The 22222-nt window shown below is 43.1% G+C and overlaps 1 protein-coding gene across 4 annotated transcripts in view; it reads right to left on the reverse strand.

Moving 5' to 3' along the window:
* Positions 1-2016: 2016 nt before the first annotated feature.
* The window catches only part of cux1b (cut-like homeobox 1b), a 66856-nt gene continuing 46650 nt past the window's right edge, over positions 2017-22222 (reverse strand). Inside the window, exons 13-23 of one of the 4 annotated variants that reach the window (XM_030440633.1) lie at positions 21874-21916; positions 21591-21687; positions 19486-20286; positions 18686-18769; positions 18098-18199; positions 17441-17985; positions 17200-17341; positions 16246-16536; positions 15929-16117; positions 13517-13781; positions 11085-13338 (exon numbers count right to left, since the gene is read on the reverse strand). In XM_030440633.1, the coding sequence (XP_030296493.1) occupies positions 12831-13338; positions 13517-13781; positions 15929-16117; positions 16246-16536; positions 17200-17341; positions 17441-17985; positions 18098-18199; positions 18686-18769; positions 19486-20286; positions 21591-21687; positions 21874-21916 (3067 nt within the window). In that variant the 3' untranslated portion in view covers positions 11085-12830. Of the gene's footprint in view, positions 2943-3040; positions 3106-3185; positions 3267-3351; positions 3409-4478; positions 4563-4663; positions 4781-4880; positions 4994-6866; positions 7071-11084; positions 13339-13516; positions 13782-15928; positions 16118-16245; positions 16537-17199; positions 17342-17440; positions 17986-18097; positions 18200-18685; positions 18770-19485; positions 20287-21590; positions 21688-21873; positions 21917-22222 lie in introns of those variants that run through there. The other 3 variants (XM_030440641.1, XM_030440658.1, XM_030440651.1) reach the window with 3 other exon arrangements.

Here is a 22222-nt window from a genome sequence, read left to right on the forward strand (position 1 = left end):
ATCCAGTGTTCTTCTCTTTTAAAGCTCCTACAGAGCAGTTAGTCTCACACACTTGCGGGGTGACTTCTGCTCCTTGGAACGCCCTCAAAAATAAACATCACATGGCACAAATGAATTTGCTGACCCATCAGAGTGCTGTCATCAAAGTCCACAAGAAATGGCCCATCCTCTGCAGTAAAAGAATAACCTCGGGCCATTAAGCTTACTTAAGACTTTTGTTATTCCACAGATGGAGGCTGTTAATATTTATGGAGCTGTCGAAAAATACTGGGGGGAAAGAGAGACGGAGCTCAGGAGTTTGAGGGTTAAAGGTGAATGGTGCTCTGGAGGGCAGAAGGAGGCTGTAATTGTGCTGAGATGTCTCAGAGTCTGCTCTGATTGATAAGCCAAAAGGGGCTTAAGATAGAGGAGGAGGAAGTGTGTGTGTCTGCCGGTCTCGTTAGTCTTTAATGGCTGTGAACTGAGGTGCTCTTTAAGAGGAGGCCTCTCATGAATAATGCAGTCTGATTCAGTCAAACGCAGGCAGACATCAGTGGGACTGCCGAGGCCCGACTCACTCTGATCAGCACATTCACTGCCTCTGTGTGTGTTTCAGTGCAGACATTAGTCAGTCAGCCGCTTCCTCCCCCTTTTCATCCCTCCTGGGTCAGCTGTTAAACAGACCTCTCCTGACTGAGTGCTCGCTATAAGCCCACATTCGTCCCTTTAACATCATGACTTATGTAGAAGAGACAGTTGTAATTAAACTGTGAGGTTTAATGTCAAGGCGAGTTGCATTATCGTCAAAAAACATGCATTGACTGCGACTCCGTACTCTGTCTGCCCCAGATCTATGCATTCCTACTGAAGACATTAACCTTTAAAACCTGGGCACTAGAGTGTTTTTGCCAATTTGATTCAAACAGGAGTAAAATGTGTGTATCCACTGGGGACTATTCCCAGCAGCATACTGAAACACATTTGATGCTCTGGCGATTGTTGAAAGCTGTAGGATGGTTTACTTGGGATGTTTTTTTTAAATGACATGACCTTGGTGCAGCACTGCTCCATCCAGGTTGTCTACTGGGTGGCAAGGAAGTTATAAATCCACTCTTTCCTCCACCCGTCACCATTATCCAGCAGGTTTCCTCACTAGCACCAGGCCAGATTATGGGGAATGAAGTTCAGCATCTTTTCTGACATAATTCTCAGTGAGCTTCAAAGCTGTGTGTCCGTCCTCTTGTACATCAGAAGATTACAATGTGTTCATCTGGACCTCACACTTTTGCGACATCTGCCCTATTCCTTCTTAAGTACTCACATGGTCTCTCTCTCCTACATAAACACATGACCGCCTTTATCATTAACCTAGCTGCCATCATCCTCTTCAGCCTGGTTGGGAAGACCTTTCGGTACTCACTGGAGTAAGTTGGTCATTATATTTTTATCTAAGTTTGAAGCCCTTGCCAGGTCCTGGTAGAACATGGAAATTCAATTTAACTAGCTCATAGTTAGCAGAAATATGGACTTGAAGTAAAGACTTAGAAGTAAAAGACTTGACTTGAATGACAAGTCTCCTTTTATCTTTCTAGTCTTATTTTTCATTCTTTTTGAACCGGTCGGATTAATTGGCTGATAATATCTAACTGTCGAGCACTAATAACTTGTCCTTTCTCTTTATAAATACTGGATACTGCAGGTAGGACTGTAGTGTCTTGGGTTATTTGGCTTGAGTAGCACGTCTGGTCGTTAGTTTATATCATGTGGTCAGGTGCCTGCAGTCAGCTTTTGACGATTTGAGAAACAACAACAAAAAAAAGACTTACCATTATCAGGAGGTTTCCATAATGAAACAGGATACGTTTTGCAAAATAAAATGTGATTATTATTGCCTATTGAGGATGAGCATGACTACTGCTGTCCCCAGGAAACATTCCTCTTTTGACCCACGATGGCACGGAGGAACCAGCTGTATCATAATTTTGCTACACAGACAGCACATCTTGATGGTAGGAATCTTGAACACGACACAAGAAAAACCACTGCATAGTCTTTATTTGGAATAAATGAGTCAGAAAAGAAAGAAGCAGGTAAACATGCACGGCACTTTGTCTGACAGAAGAATAACAGGATCACAGACTCAGTAACCATCAAGTACATTACTGCTGCAAACCCTCATCCATCAGCTGAGGAGCAGAAAGTGACAGTAACATGGTGATTTTCTGCACTAAAGACATAAATTGTTAAATCATTAACCGTACTTACCAATTAACCAGTTAGTCAAACTCAAGTTGGACAAATCTCAGAGGAATGAAACTTAAATTTATAGCTACTGTATATTTTTTTGTGTTCCACCACCAGAATCCCTTAAAATAAACACCGCATCCTTGTTAACCAGCCTTTCACAGTCTCCAATCAAACATATTTTATATTGGTAACCATATCACCTTTGATAATTGATATCATCAACTTATGTTTATTGATTACATTCTCTAATCCTAATAAATTCCAGCTAAACCCAGAAAAAAACACTACACAACTTTAAGTATTGTGGTCCCTTAGACAAACACTCTTAACTTCATATACTAGTACGATCATAAGAGGATAAGAGGAAATCTTAACTTACAGTTTAATTCTTTTATCAATTGCAACTAATTTAAGATCAAGAATCTGCAAATAAAAGCAAGAAGAAGCTATTGAATCAACCAACCATCTGATTTGAGGTTTACAAGCTTAAACTGCCCCCTAGTGGATACATCAGCTACTGCAAGAAGAAGAGAAGTAAAGCTCGGTCCTCATCAGGAGCACAACTAGGTAAACTTTCTTTTTTTTTTTTTAATGTAGGACATGCATCCTGCTGAATGTAGAAGCAGCCTCATCTCACTGGGGAGATGTGACTTCTCTGTGGGACAGCCTAAAGGTTTTGGTCGTTCTCGTGGAATTGGTGGAGATGGTCGGCGTACCTGGGAGTAACAGGGAAGCGAGTGACATTAAAAAACGTGCTAATTTTATCAAAACATTGTATTCTATTCATCTAGCTTCAGGAAAAAAACACACTCACTTTTTAGCACAGAAAGCAGAGCAGTCTCTGCCGATACTCTCGCTCCATGCTGTCTTGTACAGCACCTGAAATTAGAAAAAAAGTCACAGTTTTTCAGCTGACCAAACAGAAGCAGAAATATCACTGGGGTCGAAAGGAAACTAACCAAGAAGACCAAACAATGCAGGAACAAGGTGTAGAAGAAAGCAATGGTCCTCGCCATCTTGTTGGAGAGAATCCCACGACCCTGAGAGACACGAAAAACACGAGGATCAGGAAGCTGTACCCAACACAGAAAGTTAAGTGTGTGTGTCTTTGTGTTTATGTCTTACCAGGCTCAGAGTAGCTTTATCCCAGGGGCTGAGGCTCAGGTAACGGCGCTGACGCTCCTGCAAACAAACAGTAGTTAGCCCCTGTTAAAAACACAGACTTTTGAAATTCTGTACAAGTAACATTCAAATAAACTCTCAAAAAGCACCTGCAGATGTTTTTACATTTTACACACTGCAAATGTATCCAGAACATTTGCTTCAATAAGTTAGGTATTATTGTATTTCAGGAACTTACATTTCTCTGAATTATTTTCAGTGAAGCCCAAAATATGAGGCAGGACTTGTGGCTTCATCTGAAGTTCCCGACTAGAAAAACTTTAGGTGAAGGCTTAGGTGAAGTTGGAGGCACTGGTTTGGTGCACTGAGGGGTGTTGCCAAGTTGTGATATTCATGATAACCGTAATATTAAACAATTAAATATCTTAACATCGTTTTAATAACACAGCAAAACAATATCAAAATATCGCATTGTCTTGCCTTTTCAATAGTTATGTAGAAGCTGATGGCAACTGTTCTTGTTCCTGTGTAGTTCCTCCCTACACTCGTATTGTGATGGTAATTTATTTGAATTTGTTCTGCCACAATGATCATGAAGACCAAATCTGACACTGAGGCAGCAAGAGTACACGACTTGCTGACTTTATTATAATATATGCAGAAACGTCGCAGACACCTGCAGATGTTTGGTTGATCTGAATTAGTTAGAAAGGTTGAGTTAACCCTGACAACAACTCAGGTGAATCAATGTTTTGAGGAATGTGTTGATGCAGCAACAAGTCTAGGACTTTGTAATATAAGACCTCTCTTTGTATTGCCTGTGTTGTTTCCTCATTACAACTAAAAAGCTCTCGACCGCATCAACGACTTTCGCGACTCGGGAAACGGATCCATCCGAGCAGCGCGTAAATGCATCATCGTCATTGGTTGTGTGACAGCAATTTAATCAAAACACAACACGCCGTGTTGCACTCTGGTCTAACGTGGCTAAACTGGACTTTAGCTGTGCTGGAATCCATGTTTGGTCAGGTGTTAAGTTATCAGAGTAAGAAACTATGACAGTAAACAACCAAGTGGACCATTAACATGCCGGTGGTTTCAGAGAAGGTTTTAATTTGTGTGTCCTGTACCTTCCTGCTGAAGGAAGCGAACGGATCCAGTCTCTCCTCGTACTGTGAGGAGTAACGCATCACGGTGTCATCACTCCCTCCAGCCTACAGCACAGAGAAAACACACACGTAAATCAACATGATATTAGAAACGTTACTCATGTAGAGCCCGCTCCCATCATGCAGTCACACACACACAGACGCACTCTGCCAGGGTAGCTCTGCAGGAACTTGATCTTCTCGTAGAGCTTGATGTTGTCGGCTCTCAGGCTGTCCAGCTCGCTCTGCAGGGCCTGCATGGTCTGCTGCATGGAGCGACTCTCCTGCAGGGCGAACAGAGGAAACAAACAGATGAGGAAAACAGTTCCCCTCAGAAAAAAGGAACCCAGGAATACAGAGTGTGGGAGAGAGATGGTGACTCACAGCTTCCAGCTCCTGGTTGCGGGAGCGAAACCTCTCCCTTTGGCTGGAGATGATGGAGAGCAGAGAGTCCATCTGACCCTGAGGAAGCTCCGGCTGAGGGCCCACACCTGAACCTGGAGATATGATTTACGATATTTTGAAATCGAGTCAATTAAGATGGATTTTGTGATCAAAACTGAGGCTGTTATCTGTTTTATTTAACTGTAGTGAACACTTAAAATCTGGACTCCATCTTGACTGTCACATGGAAGAAGAGAAGCACTTAAACCCTTCTAATCAGGCTGTTTTTCAGTATTTCAACAGACAGCCCCCCTGCAGAGCCTCATCTCAGCAGGTTTACCTCATTTCAATCAGAGAAGATGTGCTGACTTCAGTGTCTTCGCCGTTTTGCCTACGAGGACTGACGCTACAATCATGTGCTCTCAACCTCTTTAAAGAACAAAGACATTTCACACACGCAGCAAAGCTGGGAGATTATTTCAAAAGAGACTAAAATGACAGATTCATGGAGCGTTTAACCTGAATATTAACATCATTCTTTTCAGGACAAATAGTTTGTAAAATATTTTGTCATTTTTGACATGGGGAACAGGAACAGGATGCTACTGAGTGGAACAACTGAATTGTTCCAAAACACTGAAACAGGAATTTATGATGGATCCGTTTCCTCATCAACAAACATCTGTCAACAGTTTGGGTTATTTCAAATGACAGATGTTTGTTTTTGTGCGCCTCTCACGGGTCTGAAGTGGGCGGGGCTCCATTAGGAAAAGCTGCTGTCACGTACTTCTGTGCAACAATCAGAGTTCAGCAATATTTGAACCACGATGTGATCAAAGTATTGGTGTTGTTGGCTCATGTTGCCGCACACTGTTGTTTATTCAGCCATCAATCTTTTATCAAACTTTAAAGTTACAGCGCATCTAAATGTTGGGACAGTGTGGGAGGGTCTTCAATCGTAAGGGTGTGACCCTGAAGAATGTTCTTTGTGCTGCTACGTGTGGGTTGCTGCTCAGCTCATTTTCAAACATGCATTGCCATTTGTTTTAAGCATCGGAGCATGAAATAGCCACTTGGATGAAGGCTTTTTAAACCCCTCTGTCAGAAGAGTGCAATGGGTTTTTCCTCCTGTTTTCCCTTCAAAACCCACCAGATTACATAACAAATTTATTTGAATCTGTTTAATTATGGATTACTCCAAAACACTGAAAATATTTAATCCTATATGAAAAAAAGTATAGCAACAGAATCTTTAGATTTTCATAAAGTCAAATTTTTTCTTTAATCCTCTCAAAACATCTTGAATGCAAATAAAATGCATTTTTCTATTTTAAAAATACAAAATGCCTTATTTTTTCGCCAGCTTTTACTGTTGGTGAAATCATATCATCCACACGAACATAGTTACGCCGCAAATATAATATACATTTAAATTGCCATATTTTTAAAACGTAATCAGGCAATCATTGGCAAAGTAATTATAATGTATAATTGTAACACAGCCTCATTATGCTTCTTATTTTTGTACATGTGATACATACAGTGTGTCTACTCCTGTCTACGTCTGTTATCAGATGGCTTACAGCTAAAGCAAATGGCTGTTGGGGTCGAACTGATAGAAAACGATTACGATTTTTATATAAAAAGAGTATACTTGTTTATATTGATATTTATATTGTCAAAGGAAGAGCTGCTATCTGTGTTTCGTTGTTCCTGAAACAATGAAAATAAACATCTATTTTATTCTCAACTGTCTGATGGTCAAACTTGAGGTCAAAATTCACGTCACTTACTGGTTGAAGGCACATTTAAGGGTTTAATTAAAACATTTAGAATATTTATATCACTTAAGGGGCGAATGAATTGCTCTTCAAGACAAGTGTCCAAAGAGAATTACTGTGTAATAACACTGTGAAGGCTTAATTTTATTTTTAAATGTCAGACAAAGTAAAACATTCAGCCTACTTAATTAATTCAAGAACGTACTGGTGAACATGGCAGTGGCCTCTTTGATCGGCTCCGGGATGTTCCCCATGTTGCTGACCTCCGACCCATCTGCGTCGGGGCGCTGCAGGGAGGACATGGCCTGGATGGTGCTCAGGTCGTGCTCCAGCTTCAGAATGAGCTCCTTCTGCTCCGCGCTGGTGCACACCGCGGACGAGAACTCCACCTGCAAGTCTGCATAGCGGCCTGTCGAGATGAAGACAATTTGTAGATTAATTTCTTATTCAGGTTTCACATTTGTCTTCATGTTTTGTTTTTATTAACAAAGTAACTCACCTGTGGAAGCAGTAAATGGCAGAGGGAGTCCAACATCATGAAACCCCTGAAAGATTCCCCTTACTGTCTCGTCTTTCCTGACTTTCTAACTGACCTCTTTCTCTGAGAATACTTATTTCACACTCTTCAACAAAAGACATTTCCAACATTGTTTTTGCAAAGAAAAAAACTTCCACAGCACACTTTTAGTATTTGTATAAAAGAGATTTACTTCAATTATCACACCTAGGGTGCATGTGAATAATAATGATGATGAATCAAATGTCAATCATAACAAATACATTGTGAACGTTTCATACAGTGATATTGCTTTTCAATGTTGTAGAAGGGACTGTTTTACAGTGCTGAGAACAAACAACATGATACGTTTAGTAAATAGAAAGATAAAGAAACAATGATACATGAGGAAAAACGAAAGGGAGGGAGACCCCGACGGAGAGAAAAAAGCATCTCAGGAGTGACAGAAGTGCGAGGGAAACGACTTCCAAAAAACATCTTAACCATCCCTTTACAGTCATGCAGCCTTTTGTACTACAACACACATGTACACGCACACACACTCACAAAAAAAAGAAGAAGAAGAAAAAAAAAAGCAGTGGGAGAAGTTATGAGAATTATTACTTCCACATTGTTGATGACAGGTTGGACAAAATCTTCTAAAAACACTCTGAACTCGCTAAAGCCTCAACAAGCATCTTAAAGCTTTCCAAAAGGGGAGAGGGTGAGGGGGTGAGGGGGTGAGGGCTGAAGATCTCCCCAGGTCATTTGGTTGTCAGACTACACTGTGGTTTAAGCTATGGGTGAAACTGAAGCGACGACACAAGGTTCAGAAAAAAAAAAAGAAAAAAGAAAAAGATAAAACTGTCAGCAACCTTTCAACAGAGGTGGAGAACTACGTCACTATTTGGCTTTTTTGCTTCCTCTTTTTAAGTCTTCTGCGAGCGTTCGCTGAAATGTTTTTTTTTTTATTGTTCCAGAGTGGATCTCTGGCTGTTAAAACCTGTACAGCTATGAATGATATAACTAAAAAGAGATAAGAGGAAATGGGTTTAAGACTTAAAAACAGCTGGAGCCAACGTGAGAAGTGAAATAAAAAAATAAAAAGCACGCAAAGTTAAAAAGTGTGGGGTGGGGGAAAGTTTAAAGGATGAGTGTATTGTGCTGTATTATGTGTGTATGTATTACTGAGTGTGCTATGCATACAGCACCACTGATTTCGGAAAAGTGTTTCCTTACAAAACCCACTTCATAAGATATATTCTAAAAGTATTACAAAAAACATCTGAGGTTTTTCTTTCTTTCTTTTTTTTTTTTTCCTGAATATGGTGACCAGTGCTGCTGTTCGGGCTTCCATTACAAGTAATATGTCAAATGAATAACCACTACTTCAACAGATCATACAGTAAAGCTTTACAACTTCAGAAAACATGATATGATATACAGCATCTGTTACACCTTTACAATGTTATTCAACAGTGTATAGAATCATCTGATTTAAATTTGTAGAAAAATATCTGTGGATCATGGAAAAGTCCTGAATCGTCCCTTCTCTCCTCCTGCCTTCAAAACAAAAGCACACTGTGACAAATAGTGAATCAATAGCTACTTGATCGACCGTATTTACACGTCTCTTTTCCAAATAACCATTAGAATTGGCACGCGTCATTATCAATACCTGTAGTGCCGTTTATTAATGTCACAGCAAACCTGACACAAACAGAAAAATACAAAATGCCCTATGAATAAATTCAGTGTTATTACAGTGTACGCTGTTTCTGCATGCTTCCTCCTTCATTCAATGCTCTGGCCTTTCGCTGCTAGTTAGGTTATGTACAACGTAAGAAATGCATTGTGGGAAAACAACTGTCTGAATTAAGACCCGCACCGAAGAACACGCCCGCAGGTCAGTCATGAGAATACACAAGTTTGCTTTCTCCTTTTACTCTTTCAACTGCACTCCAGCAATTATATACAACTCTCTCCGGAGAGCCGTGATCAACCTTAAAGTACCAATATGAAGTGGATGAGAAATAAATTTGGATCAAGATGATGCGGGATATATCACGAACAAATCAGGTGAGGTCGTCGACATCTTATGACATCACTAGTTTGGTGCCCTGCTTGGCAGTTAAAGGCACAAATCTGATGATCTCACGTGGTTTAGGTGAGTGGATGGATCTGGCTATAAAATGTCAAAATGGGTTAAGTGCTTATACTTTTACAGTAGCTATTCATCACCATAAAACACACTGTGGCTGTCCAGTCCAAGCAGTCCAACAGAAGGCAATAAGCCTGCAGTATTCTGCAGAAGACAGATGTTTCACATCAGTCGTCCACAGGAAGAGCCGAATGTTTGTGGAATTTTACAATTATGGAGATACATTAGAAAATCCAATTTTGGCTAATGCATCTTAATGCAGTGCAATGAGGTTATCAGTATCTTTTGACAGGCTGCCAATATATCTGGATGTACATTCAGGGAAGGGGGAGGCTTAAGGATGGACTGAGGAGATTCTGGATAGAAACCAACTCATAATATCTACAACTGTACAGGACAATGGCCCCTTTCTGTCACACAGTTCTCTGTAGTTTGAAACAAGGGGCTGCTGTATGAGTAGAAAACATGGATACAGCTTTCTTATCTTTTAATTTTAGTGTTAGGATGCGGATGCGGAGTCTGTGCTTGGTTCACAACCACTTTTTTTTTTCTTTTTAAAAAGGCATACATTTCCCAGGATCCCGGGATCGTACTCTGTTGTAGTGTTTACAGACCCTGTCCAAGGTAAGATCCCAATAAGTGCTTTGTTACGGACTGCAATATAAATTCTGCATAATCATAGGCTGGCTATCTGTTCAATCTGGCGTAGCACACCTGCTCGCTGGTACACTTCTCTAATCTCAATTTGGCAGATATGACCTCCTTCAAGTCAACATGTGTTCTCAAGTTCAGGTAATTTCATTTGACCTATTTGACAAAGTGTATACATTTGGACCTGTTAATTATGTTAATGTGATTAATGAGAGGGCGAACTTCATCTAAAGAAAGCTGCATGCCCTGCCGAGCGTTAGTGTTGGGCTTGCCCAAGAAACAGCCACAAATAAAAGTGTAAAAAAAAAAAAAAAAACATAATCGGAGAATAGAAAACAGGAAAAGAGATATGCTATCATATATTCACTGATCTTGATATGTCCTTTGATTCTCTAGCTAGCAATTTAAGAGCATAACTGTTGTGGTAAAAGCTTTATGCTTACGGGAGCATGAACTGTAGCAAACACATTTTTCAAAGCTATTGAAATGACACTAAACTTTAGGATTCATGAATATACAAACAAATGAGAACTAGTACATCTTTGTAAATATTAACCAATACTGCCGGCAGTCTATACGTCTAATAAAAATGTTACTTGCCCTCAGGAACAGTATAATCCCTTAAAAAATAGACAACTCAAATGATAAGACATTAAATGAAAAATACAGCACCTATAAATAAGCAGAATAAAAACCAAACTATAAATGCAAAATAGCAATAAAACCAAGCTACAGTAAATCATAGTATTACACTACTTTGTGAGAAGATTAATGTAATGGTAACGCATCAAACAGCTTAAAGAAGGGTGTCAGTTGTGCACTAGTAGTGTGTGCAAGTAGATACGAAATATGACCCAACTCATTGGAAACACTGAACACTCCTCGATCGCAAACACACACACACACACACACACACACACACACACACACACACACACACACACACACACACACACACACACACACACACACACACTTGTGCACACGCATGTATCTACAGGCGTGTGTGTACATGCACCCATCCACGCACGCACGCACGCACACACACATACATACACACACACAAAGGGGAGGCAGTAGGCTGACAGGCACTGAGGGCTTGTGTGGGACAGGGAGGAGGTGATATGCCTTATAATTTGTAGTGTATACAGTAGAATTCAATGCAAAAGACTTACATCCCTGGATACAGGATAGACTGGAGGAGAGTGGCGACTACTCACACCAGGGTGGGGGTGAATTCACTTTGACAGAAATCTACAGGAAGTACAGATTAATCAAGTACTGTACATTGCAATTTATTCGTTAAAACCCATTTTTTTCAGTCAGAAAGTTCGTTATTGATAATGTACTTCTTAAATTTAACTCTGAGTGAATTGACCTCGACCCTGACTTACATGCAGGCAAATACAAATGCACACGGGACACACACACACAGACAAACATACACACACACTCTTCCTGATTTGGCCTATAAAAAGATGTGTGTTTGTGAACAAATTTGTTGGTGGTGCAGACACACACACACCCAGCAGGTCCAGTGCTGGGTAAAGCTGTGACGTGCACAACCTAAAAACAACAAGAGACACGTAAAGTATCACCATGTCAGACAGCTACAGTACTACGTGAATTCATCGTATCGTATTTCAACAACGCAACATTATTCCATTCTAATTTGTTTTTTCTTTTTTTAAAAACAGTAACTTGTTATTCTCTTATTTTCTGTTCTTATTTTGTACTAATTAAAAATGCTTCCTAAAATTCCCTATTTTGTACTCTTTAGAGTCAATAGACTGTGCAATCTCTTATTGGCAACCAAATTGCAATATAAAACAAAAAAGAGATCATCCTTCATCCTTAAAAGAAGGGTTTAAGGAGGCAAAAAGAGGGTTCCTTCCTTCCTTCCTCTTCAGATGAGTGCGTGTGTTTGTGAGGAATTAAGAGATCCTTCTGGCCATCACATGGCTGTCAGCAGGATAGGATATGGGACACAACAGGTCAAAGTTCATCTTTCTTACATCAGTAACCATGGCAGCTCAGCCGGCAGGCCTTCCACTACCCTCTGAGAGTGTAGGAGTGAGATACAAAAGAAAACATGCTGCCATTGAGAAGAGAACACACACACACACACACACATGCGCACGCACCCCTTTTGGGTGTGCACACACACGCACACAAACACACAGGTGCACACTGACACAACCCCTAACATACAAACAAGCACACGCACACGCAGTGAGTGAAAAAGGCAAAGGGTTTGTAACAGTCACTCTACAGTGTGAAAAATGAGGCGTCTCACTGAGTGAGGGGAGGTTTGTGGACACTTGGGAGGTGAGAAGAAGAGCGGAAAAAATCTCCTTTAAGAAAGTGAGAGTTCTTGTAAGAGAGTTCCTGTCTCTATCTATCATCTATCAGTGTCTATCACTGTGACAGCTGCTGTGTCAGGCCTTGCCTGTGTTACTGAGTCCAGGTTCGACCCCAGCTGTGGGTCAGACCCCAGCTCAGGACTAACCAGTCTGGTGCACCAGTGGCTGGTGATAGGGGAGGTACAGCAGGGCCGGAGGCCAGCAGGACGGCTAAGTGCTTTTCTCAGTACAAAAACAAAACTCAGTTTAAAAAAAAAAGGAGAGACACCCAAGTTCTCTTATTTTGTTCTTCTAAGTATTCAGTAAATCTTCTTTTTAAGGGTTTTTCCAACCACTCTTTGTTTCTTTCCTCTTTTGGGAAAGCTTCTATGTAATAAAAATGGCTGCTGAGCTTGACTTTGGCTGTGTCCACTCTCCAACTGGAACAGAGCAGGAGGGGTCCAAGGTTAGAGGTCGTGAGGTTATGAGACAAGAGGGATGAAGGATGGTCAGGGGGAGCTAGAACTCCCACTCTGAGGGATCCTCTTTGCTGGCAGCCTTCTCCAGCCTGTGGATGATGTTATTGAGATTGGCTGCTTTCTTCTTGCGCAGATTGTTGTCCCTGGGGTTTCTGGCAGGGCCAGAGGCTGGGATGTTAGTACTAGATGCAGAGCTACTGGAGGAAGCCTCTGTGAGGCTGAAGAGCCCCAGTCCAGCCTGTCCACAGCTGGATCCTGGCCCGGCTAAGCCTGAGGTGGTGCAGTCTAGCTCGGCAGGGGAGTTATTAGAGCCCCCTGCCTCAGACTCAGCCTCCATGTCGTGGTCTTTGCATGCTCCTCTGTGATCCTCCAGGCCAAGGCCAAGTCCCTGGCGCGTCTCCACTGTGCCCTCAGATTCAGTCCCATCACAGCTGTCCCCTTCTCCTGATTTGGACCCGCGGAGGGAAGGGGAGCCCCCCTCACTGCCAGGCCCTACCCCTCCGGCTGCCTGGATCTCCTCTATGAAGAGCTCTCGCCGGATACGTGACCTAGTAGAGACATACGAGTTCAGTCACACTAATCAAAACCTGACACACAGTTCGTCAGTAACATCAAAGACATGTTTTATATGACAATACAGCAAGGCAATATCTTTCTAGTAAAAGTATTTAAAGCACTAGAAGAACCAGATTCATATTTAAGTGGATCTCTTTTCCAAATGCTGACCTATAATTATGGAACCAGTTGATGACTGTACTGGTCTTCAGGTTGAGCTGGGAGGCCAGCTCCTCAATGGTTTTCGGGGAGGGATAGGGCTTCTGTTGGTAGGCCCTTTTCAGAGCCTCCTTCTCCTCGGGGCCCAAAACCACCCTTGGCTTCTTCAGATGCTGCTGTCCCGGACTCTGGGAGCCCTGGATGTATTCCTGCCCCACTAAGCTCATGTCCACAGAATGGCCATCACTCAAGGAGCTCAGCCGCCTCTTCATGTAAGCTGAACAAGCACACAAAAACAAAGAAAAGGATGTAAAAAACACATTAAGTATCAACAATAAATACAAATCTGCAGCAGATTGGTGATCTCGTATCCAATCCTCATTTTTCAAGTAGTTTGGTTCACAATGTATTTTTTGTTTTGTAAAATTGGTTTTGGAAATTATACACTAAACTAAACCAAACATGAAATAAAATAAAAATGAAACTCTCAGCTGTAGTTAACAGAGGCTGATAATTTTGGTCGATGAGCATTGAATCTGACACGCAATATTCATGTGAGGTAAAACTCGTCCAGTCCAAAACGGCCATTATGAATTAAATGATGATCATGAAACGATTATTTGTTTATTTATAATTTATTTGTATTTATTCATTATTTTATTATTTTACTTTTGAACTCTTCTGTTCTGTCTCCCTTTTTTTGTTTTACTTTGTTTTTGTTTATTTTGTGGAGGTTTTTATTTTATTTTTTTTAACATGTGTTTTTTCCTTAGTTGTTAAATTCTATAAAAATGTAAATTAATAAAAAAAAAATAAACAATTATTTGGCACTGTGATCGATTATTTGTTTGAACAAAAATGCTGAATATTTACTTGCTTGTCATCTTTCACTTCTATGACAGTAAATTAAATAACTTTGGTTTCAAGACTATTGGCCTGCCAAAAGAAGGTAGTTGAAGGCATCACCTTGGACATTTTTAACCAAATAATAAATCATAATTCATTAATTATTATGGTTTGTTGCAGCCCTAGACCAATTTATATATTTTTACGCAGTTTCAAAATATTTCACAATTCTTTGCTATTTTCGGTGTTTTTATCAGCATAGAAGACTATAACCTGAGCTGAACTTCAGTTCCAAACAGACTGTAGGTATTAAACATTTTTAAGATGCAGGTCAGACGGTCTTGTTCATCAGAAGTCAGTCACAGTGGATGTCCCGTGTTTGAGGGGTACATGCCACCAGGATATGTTTTGTGTTACTAGTTGTGAATCAGACACTGTTGAAAATAAATAACCTGGCCACTCTCTTTTCCGTCCACTAGGTGGTGCTATTGTCTTTCTGAGGAATTCTAACAATGAAAGCATATCTTCCATTTTACAGCAAACAAGTAGCACCACTGACTCCGGGCACCATCAGCTGAAAATGAACAGCTCATGGCAGCTTCGCATGAGGTTGACATATTCTCAACCCCAATACATGCTGCCAGATATATTAGTATTGTGGGGGAAAAACCCCTCAGAGCAAGGTTAGACCACTCCGAAAGTTGTGTGCTGCCTTGCAGGCTTGTACCACGAGGGTGAGAGGTCAAATACGGTTACTCCGGACTAGGTCCATGTCTTTCCTCTGGGCTCTGCTGTTGGGCAGGACTTTTCCCCACTGCTATTTGGATACATTACTTTGGGGTCAATAATCTAAAACGAAGTTGAATGGAGAGTAACCCCACCCATCTGATGCCCCAAACACACTGGGGTGAGGTCAGTTTTGTTTTTTGCCCTTGTGCGTAGTTTGTGATATCGGGAGGGTAAACTGATCCTGGATGCTTGCGCCTACTGGCAGGTTCAAATATGCATATCCAATCTCTACAGAGCGAGCTGGGAGTGAGCAGTCAGGGGTCACTGTGAGGCAGCCAGCAGGGTGAGGCCTTGCGGCTTTGCTGATTCTTAAACACATCATGTAAACAGAAGGGAATAAAGAATGATGGAGTGATAGTGCGGGGGCTAAAGAATGATAAAAATACGATCTTATAGACACTGGTGATTATTATGATGATGACGATGATGAAGAGGAGTGCTGATGACTGTGAGTAAGCAGGCCGCCGGCAGTCCCCTAGCTGTCACATCTAATACAGTATGTGATGTCTGCAGTCCTGATTGGTACTGACATCACACCAAGATGACTGTGATCTGCACAACATGCTCTGCTGTCCTGCACAAAGGATATTGTGTGTGCAGATGTGCATGTGTAATTCAAAGGCTGCTGTTCATCTTTTTGGTTAATGTATTTTTAAAGTAATTGCATGCTTAAGCAGATAACATGACGGTTTTGTCTTTTGTCTCAATCTTTTGTTTGTTATCTTTGAAGGCATGCTGCTCTGTGTGGAGTGTGCATTTGTGTCTCATAGTCGAGCTTCGACTACACACCTTTCTTCTCCAGGCGTTTCATGTCCATGAGTTTCTCCACACTGTGTGGGTCCTGGAGCCAGAGCTGCATGCGGACGAAGGGCTCTCTGCCCTTCAGGCTGAGCTTGTGCCAGGGTTTGGGCCTGGCCAGCAGGTCTGAGACAGAACCCTGAGTCAGACCCAGGATAGTCTCCCCAAACAGACGCTGGCCTGGTTGGACGACAGAGACGGGAAATGAAATGGTCATTTCAAAGAACTGATTTCAAAGCTAAATAATTCATCAATGGGGAGAGAAAGAGCAACAAAGCCACACAGGCAGTAACCTCTGTGTTTCTTACCAAGGTTATTATCAGTCAACACCTCCTTAACCTTCTTAGTGATGGCGTAAGTATCTAGCTCAGGAGACATTGCGACCATTTCCTGGATGCTGAGACCCGAATGACCAGGTACAGGCAGCGGGGTGCCAAGCTGAGACTCCCCACCTGAGGGATCCTCAGATAACTGCTTGAGACCGGAGGACTGCGAGGCGAGTGGATCCCCTCCGAGACCATTGACAGACTCCTCAGCTGAACTGAGGGGCGACTCTGGAGCGGGGCTACAGCTGGCTGACGTCTTGGGAGTACCCTCTGCTTGAGCCGAACAGACAGGGCGAGAGAGATCGCACAGGTTAGAATGTATAAGAGAACGAGTTTCATCTCCTCTTCCTGCTGGGTTTGGGAGGGTCTTCAGTCATACTACATCAATTAATTTAATTCCTGTTAAACAAACAGCAAAGGTGCTTAAGTTTTCAGTTTGAAGCTTTTTTGGCTTCCTCCTTCTATTCCTTCATCTCCCTGTCTCTGTCTGTGTAGTACTGCTGCGCAGCTCAGCAGGCTGGAAGAGAGCAGTCATGAGGAGCTGTCAGTGTACATTAGCTGCTGTTTACACCCCCAGAGAGAAAGAGAGACACGCGCGCACACGCATGCACACACACACACAGAGCTGCCATCTGGCGCTGCAACACTAACTTGTCTATGACATGACAAACCAGCAGCTTGCTGGCTGACACTGCCACAGCACTGAGGATGGGGGGATGGTGGGAGAAGGAGGGAGGATGGAGGGAGGGTAGTGGTGGTGGTGGGTGGAGGAGGGTGGGTGAGTGACAGACTGACAGTAACAACTAGCCACTAGCTCTAATCAGGCTTTCAGAGTAATGCTCTAGCCCAAGGACCCTGGTTGTGTGAATCCATGTACTTTCTGTGCTGCTGGTGTGTGTGATTGTGTGTTTGTGTGTGTGCATGTGATTTGTTTACCTTGGTTCTGAGCTTGCTGGATGTGTGCGTTTTGCCCCTGGTCTCCATTGAGCCACGGCTGCATGCGGAGGTATGGCTCTCTGTTCCTCTGGTTCAGCTTGTTCCACGGTTTGTGTCGAGACAAGCCGTCACTCAATATTCCCTGAAACACACAACCGGAGAACAGCTCAGACATGCAACCACTGTAGAGTAAAAACAGAGTAATTAAACACACACGTTTGTGTTTTCCGCCTCCCCTCACCTCTTTGGAGTCTTCCTGGTTGCGGTTATCCTCTGACTGGGCGGTTATGGTCCTGTGCTGGTCTGTATGCATGTTACTCCACCACTGCTCTCTCCAGTATCCCACTCCTCCAGAACTTCCAGAGCGGGCCGACCCCTCGGAGCTCCGGCCCAGCCTGAGAGCTCCGTCAATAGACATGTCTGAAGCCCTGCCTTCTCTCTTCACGCCGGAGCTGAAGTCCAGAATGGGAGATGGGGACGAGGGAGAGGACAAGAGGGAGCTGGAAGGCTTCTTAAGGGAGAGTGCCAGGGGGTTGTAAGGAGGGAGGGGAGCGGTGAGCGAGGAGCTCAGCAGATCCCTCTGAGATAGTGATGATGTGGAAGAGGAAGAGGAGGACGAGGCTTTGAGGATGGGCTCCAGTGCAGCCTGCTGGGCCTCCATCTCTCTGCGAGCTTGCTCGAGGATGGAGCGGATGGCCTCGTCTGAACCACTGCCCCCTCCACCTCCTGTGCCGCCTCCGCCCCCTCCCTTCAGTCCTGCATACGAGGGCTGAGCATGGGAGAAGTCTGTCGTGGGAGGAGAAAAAGGTTGTCACGAGAGACACACACTCACAGCCAAAATGTATCATCTTCAATACTTTGAGTCGTCTGGAGATGAGGAAAAAAAACTACGACTCACCTGCTTTCTGCACCTGCAGCTCTCTTTTGGCCTGCTCCAGAATCGACTTGATAGCCTCATCTGAACCAGCCTCTGGGGTGCGGACACGGGCGGTGATGTTACCTGGAGGGAGAGAAAGAGGGAATGGGAGGAGATGAAAAACCGTGTCAGATTAAAAAGCAGACATAACCAACAAAAACGGAGCCTATAAGGACATCAAGTAATTACACAATGGCACAGCACAAAGAACAACATTCCCACCACTGAGCTACAAGGCGACTACACTGGAGGGATTGTCATAATTTCTCTGGTCCCTCTGGAACTCACACATGCACACGTGCTACAGGGTTCGTACAGTAAACGCTCCCCGCAGAATAACAACTACCAATAAAATCCCTAAATACACATGCTGGCTTTTCCTTTGACGCAAGTCACTGAAACTGTGCGGTTACCTTCAAGGCACACACATATATATATATCTGTGCGCCTGCTCGCAAATTAATAAAACACCAACTCACACGCATACACACCATAGATACAGTTCATCCCAACACAAACATGCCACACAGACAGAACGTGCTACAATCTCTGTGTGTGAAGGGGACAGACCTGTGTGTGAAGCTGTATTGGAGAGGGCTCTCCGCTTCGGCACATCCTGAAACACTCGGCTAAGCTGGGGCTGGCCTGAGCCCTCTGTTAAAAACAATATACCACACACTATGTTACAGCACTTGTGTGTTTTTTCTCTTTTACAGCTAGACTATATGGTGCCTGTGATGCTCTGCAAATATATGGCATGTGGGGACACTTCCATCCAATGCACATTATAGTACCATAAATGCATCGATCTTCACCATCTGTGGCCCCGGTAGGAATCATACCGCTAACAGGAATATTAAACTAGTACAAAGACAAAGTAGTGAAGGATAAAATATTTAATAGTATATATTAAACTGCAGCCTTATTTTCAACATGGGCTCTGTCTAGAACTAGGTAGGTAGACTTTGCTTTATTTTTTTTTGTACAACTGAGAATATCTTCAATCAAAAATGTCCTGATGCGTTAACAAAAGCAGGCCCTGGCTAATCGAATCTACCCGTAGTTAACAGTACCCCTGCCTTCCTCCTAGTTCCCGCCGATCAATACTATTGATGTGTGAAAGGTTTCTCTATTGACTGCGATAGCTAAGAGAGGCTCTTGGGATCAGTGCGTGACTGGGAACTCACTCAAAACACACAGGTGTGGCACAGGATGGGAGTAAGGAAAGAGAAAGAAAAATAAAAGAGCTAGTCCATATTGACGGGCTAATCAATGGCTCTGTGCAGGGCTGTACACACACACGCATGCAAGACACATACACACACACACTCTCACGCACGCACTGACACATTAAAGATACACAGGCTCACCTCTCTGCCGTCCCTGGATGCTGCGCAGTGCAAGGATGTTCTGCTCATCAGCGAGGAACTGCCTCATCTTGTGGAAAGGCTCCTTCCCTCGGATGGTCAGCTTGTTCCATGGCTTTGGTCTGGCCAGGATCTCGCTGACTGAACCCTGGGACAGTCCCAGCACATAGTGGCCAAACACGCGCTGCCCAATGTTGTGCTTGATCAGCTGCTCTTTCACCTGCCGGGCGATCTCTGCTGTGTCCATGTCCTCCCCATCCAAAATACTTCCTGTGGTGGCGTCAGAGTGGCTAGGTGATGGGGACGGCGCACTGCCGGCCGTGCTGCTCCCGTTAACAGGAGCCATATCTGGGCTGGCTGGAGGGGGCTGGGGACTGCTGGCTGCCAGCGGGATGGCAGCGGACCCAGAGCCAGGGGTGGAGGTAGGGATGGAGCTGAGGGTTGGGGTGAATGGGGTGAACAGTAGAGCCCCACTGGGGATTCCAGATGATTCCTGCAAGGCTTTGGAGTAGAAGGTCTGGAGCAGCTGCCGCTGAATCAGGGAGTTCAAAGCCATCTTACCACCCACCAGAGGGAACATGGGAGAGTAGAAGTCCTGTCCAATGCCCGTAGGAGTGAAAGGGTGCGTTTCGCCGCTGCTGGTGGTGGTGGCAGTGTTGAGGGGGTCCGTGTGAGTGCGAGACAGGGGAAGCTGGGAGGAGGAAGGAAGAGAGGGAGGGGGAGGAGGGGGCGAGGAAGAGGGGTCGCTGGGCATGGTCTCCTCCTTCAGCGTGGACTCTTCTGTCCCTTTTCGCCCGGCTGACCCTACAAGAAAGGTCAAACACACCATGCATTATGGGGGAGTCAACAAAAAAGGGGTTCCAAAAAGAGAGAGGAAAAAAAAAATTAACAAAAGTTGAAAGTTATCTTAATCAGGTCTTTTTCAAATTAGTGAACTTTGTTTTCCTTTTTTGCCAACCCCCCCAGACAAAGTGCCCATGCATTTGTGATTTCAACCTTTCTTGTAAGCCACAGCCTGGAAGAAAAAAAGGACAAACAAAACAATTGACACTGTGCCACTTAGGCAGATTAGCTTGGCCACGGGCTCAGTCACTCTCTCTCTCTCTCTCTCTGTCTTGCAGGCAAAGTGGAAGTAAGTGGACAGGGTAAAATGATGTCCTTACATAGCCAATACACCATGTGAGTCCTCTTCCATGCTGCTGCTGCGTGCTCCTAAACACTGATAAATCCCATTGTAGATGCAGTATCATAGTCTTTAGTTCATAAAAACACACCCAGGAAAAAAAAAAAATGGAGCAATAAAACTGTTTTGAAAAACATTTTTTATGTCTCAACAGAAAACAGATGCATGTCACCAAAAAAACAGAGACTGTGCGGCTCTGCCTCATTTCACTTCTTTCCTCAATAGTTAAGACTGATTAAATTATTACATTCACCAAAACAAATAGAGAAATAAACTATTTTCTCGGTCTTGTAACTACTAGAATCCATCTTGATAATAAGCGCTGGGAGAAATATTATTCTAATGCATAACCATTGAGACTTAACATGATTGAGTAAGACAGTAAGCTCCCCTTACTGTGAATGTTAATCAATTCAAAGCTATTCAACTATTCAAGCCTAAAGCCATGACATTTCAAACCCATAAACACTGTTGCAGAGGGCAGGAGTCCTGACGCAGGGCCGATAGTATGGTGTCCTCATTTTTGTGTACTGCAACTTTGTTACTGTTGAGGTTGACCTCCTGCTGTGGTAATTCAAAGACACCAGACATACATTTCCTTCTTCTTTATGAAGTGAGGCACTGTAGCAACATCTCAATACCATGATACATTTTTCCCTTTCCATATTGTCGACCAAAATCATTCCAAATACAAACAGAAATGGTTAAGTATTCTCAGAGAAAAAGAATCTACATGCATACATACATTATGTATTGTATGTATGCAATACCCTGATGCAACACAGCCTTACCTGCAGCTGAGCCCTCATCTAAGCTCCCATGAATACTGGACTCCACTTCTGTAGGCATTCTTTCGTCTTTGTGAAGATAGTCTGGCCAGATTGAATCCAGCTCTTACCACAACCTTACATTTGGGCACACTTACCGCTGAGCTCAGTGTTGGCAATGCGCAGAGCGGCGCTCTCGGACTGAAGACTACGGTTCCTCTCCAGCAACAGCACCTCCAGAGGTTTGGAAGAATCCTGATGGAGGGGAACAACGGAGAAGAAATTAAATTAACTTTCCACGGGCCTCTGCCTTCAACTGCTCATTTTGATTGATCTAGCTATATAATTTTTTTTTATCAATGCCATATTTACTACAGTTGCAACATTACATGTGAGCTCCAGTGCTAAAAGTCATTTTTGACTACAGATTGTCGCTTTTACCTGCACAGAGTCAGACGTTCCAAACTCCATAGACTTGAGGATACTGAGGAGAGAGAGAAAAATTCAAGATCAATACCTCAGAAAAACACATGCACACACATACAGCTCTGTGTGGCATGCTAGCCTCACTATTTCTGTCTCTTTAAGGACAACGACAAGATAATGGAGACAGGAGATACAATATTAAGCTACAGTCATACAAGCTTCACCTTCATAAGGGCATTCAATTGAGTTACACATCTTAAATGAAGACACGCATCTTGTTTAACATTGTTAAAGACATCAAATGCATGCAAAAAATAGACCTGTGCTGAACACACACACGGACACACTCCTCTGTACGTGCTCC

The sequence above is a fragment of the Sparus aurata genome, chromosome 2, assembly GCF_900880675.1.
Source record: "Sparus aurata chromosome 2, fSpaAur1.1, whole genome shotgun sequence".
In the NCBI taxonomy this organism is placed as follows: Eukaryota; Metazoa; Chordata; class Actinopteri; order Spariformes; family Sparidae; genus Sparus; species Sparus aurata.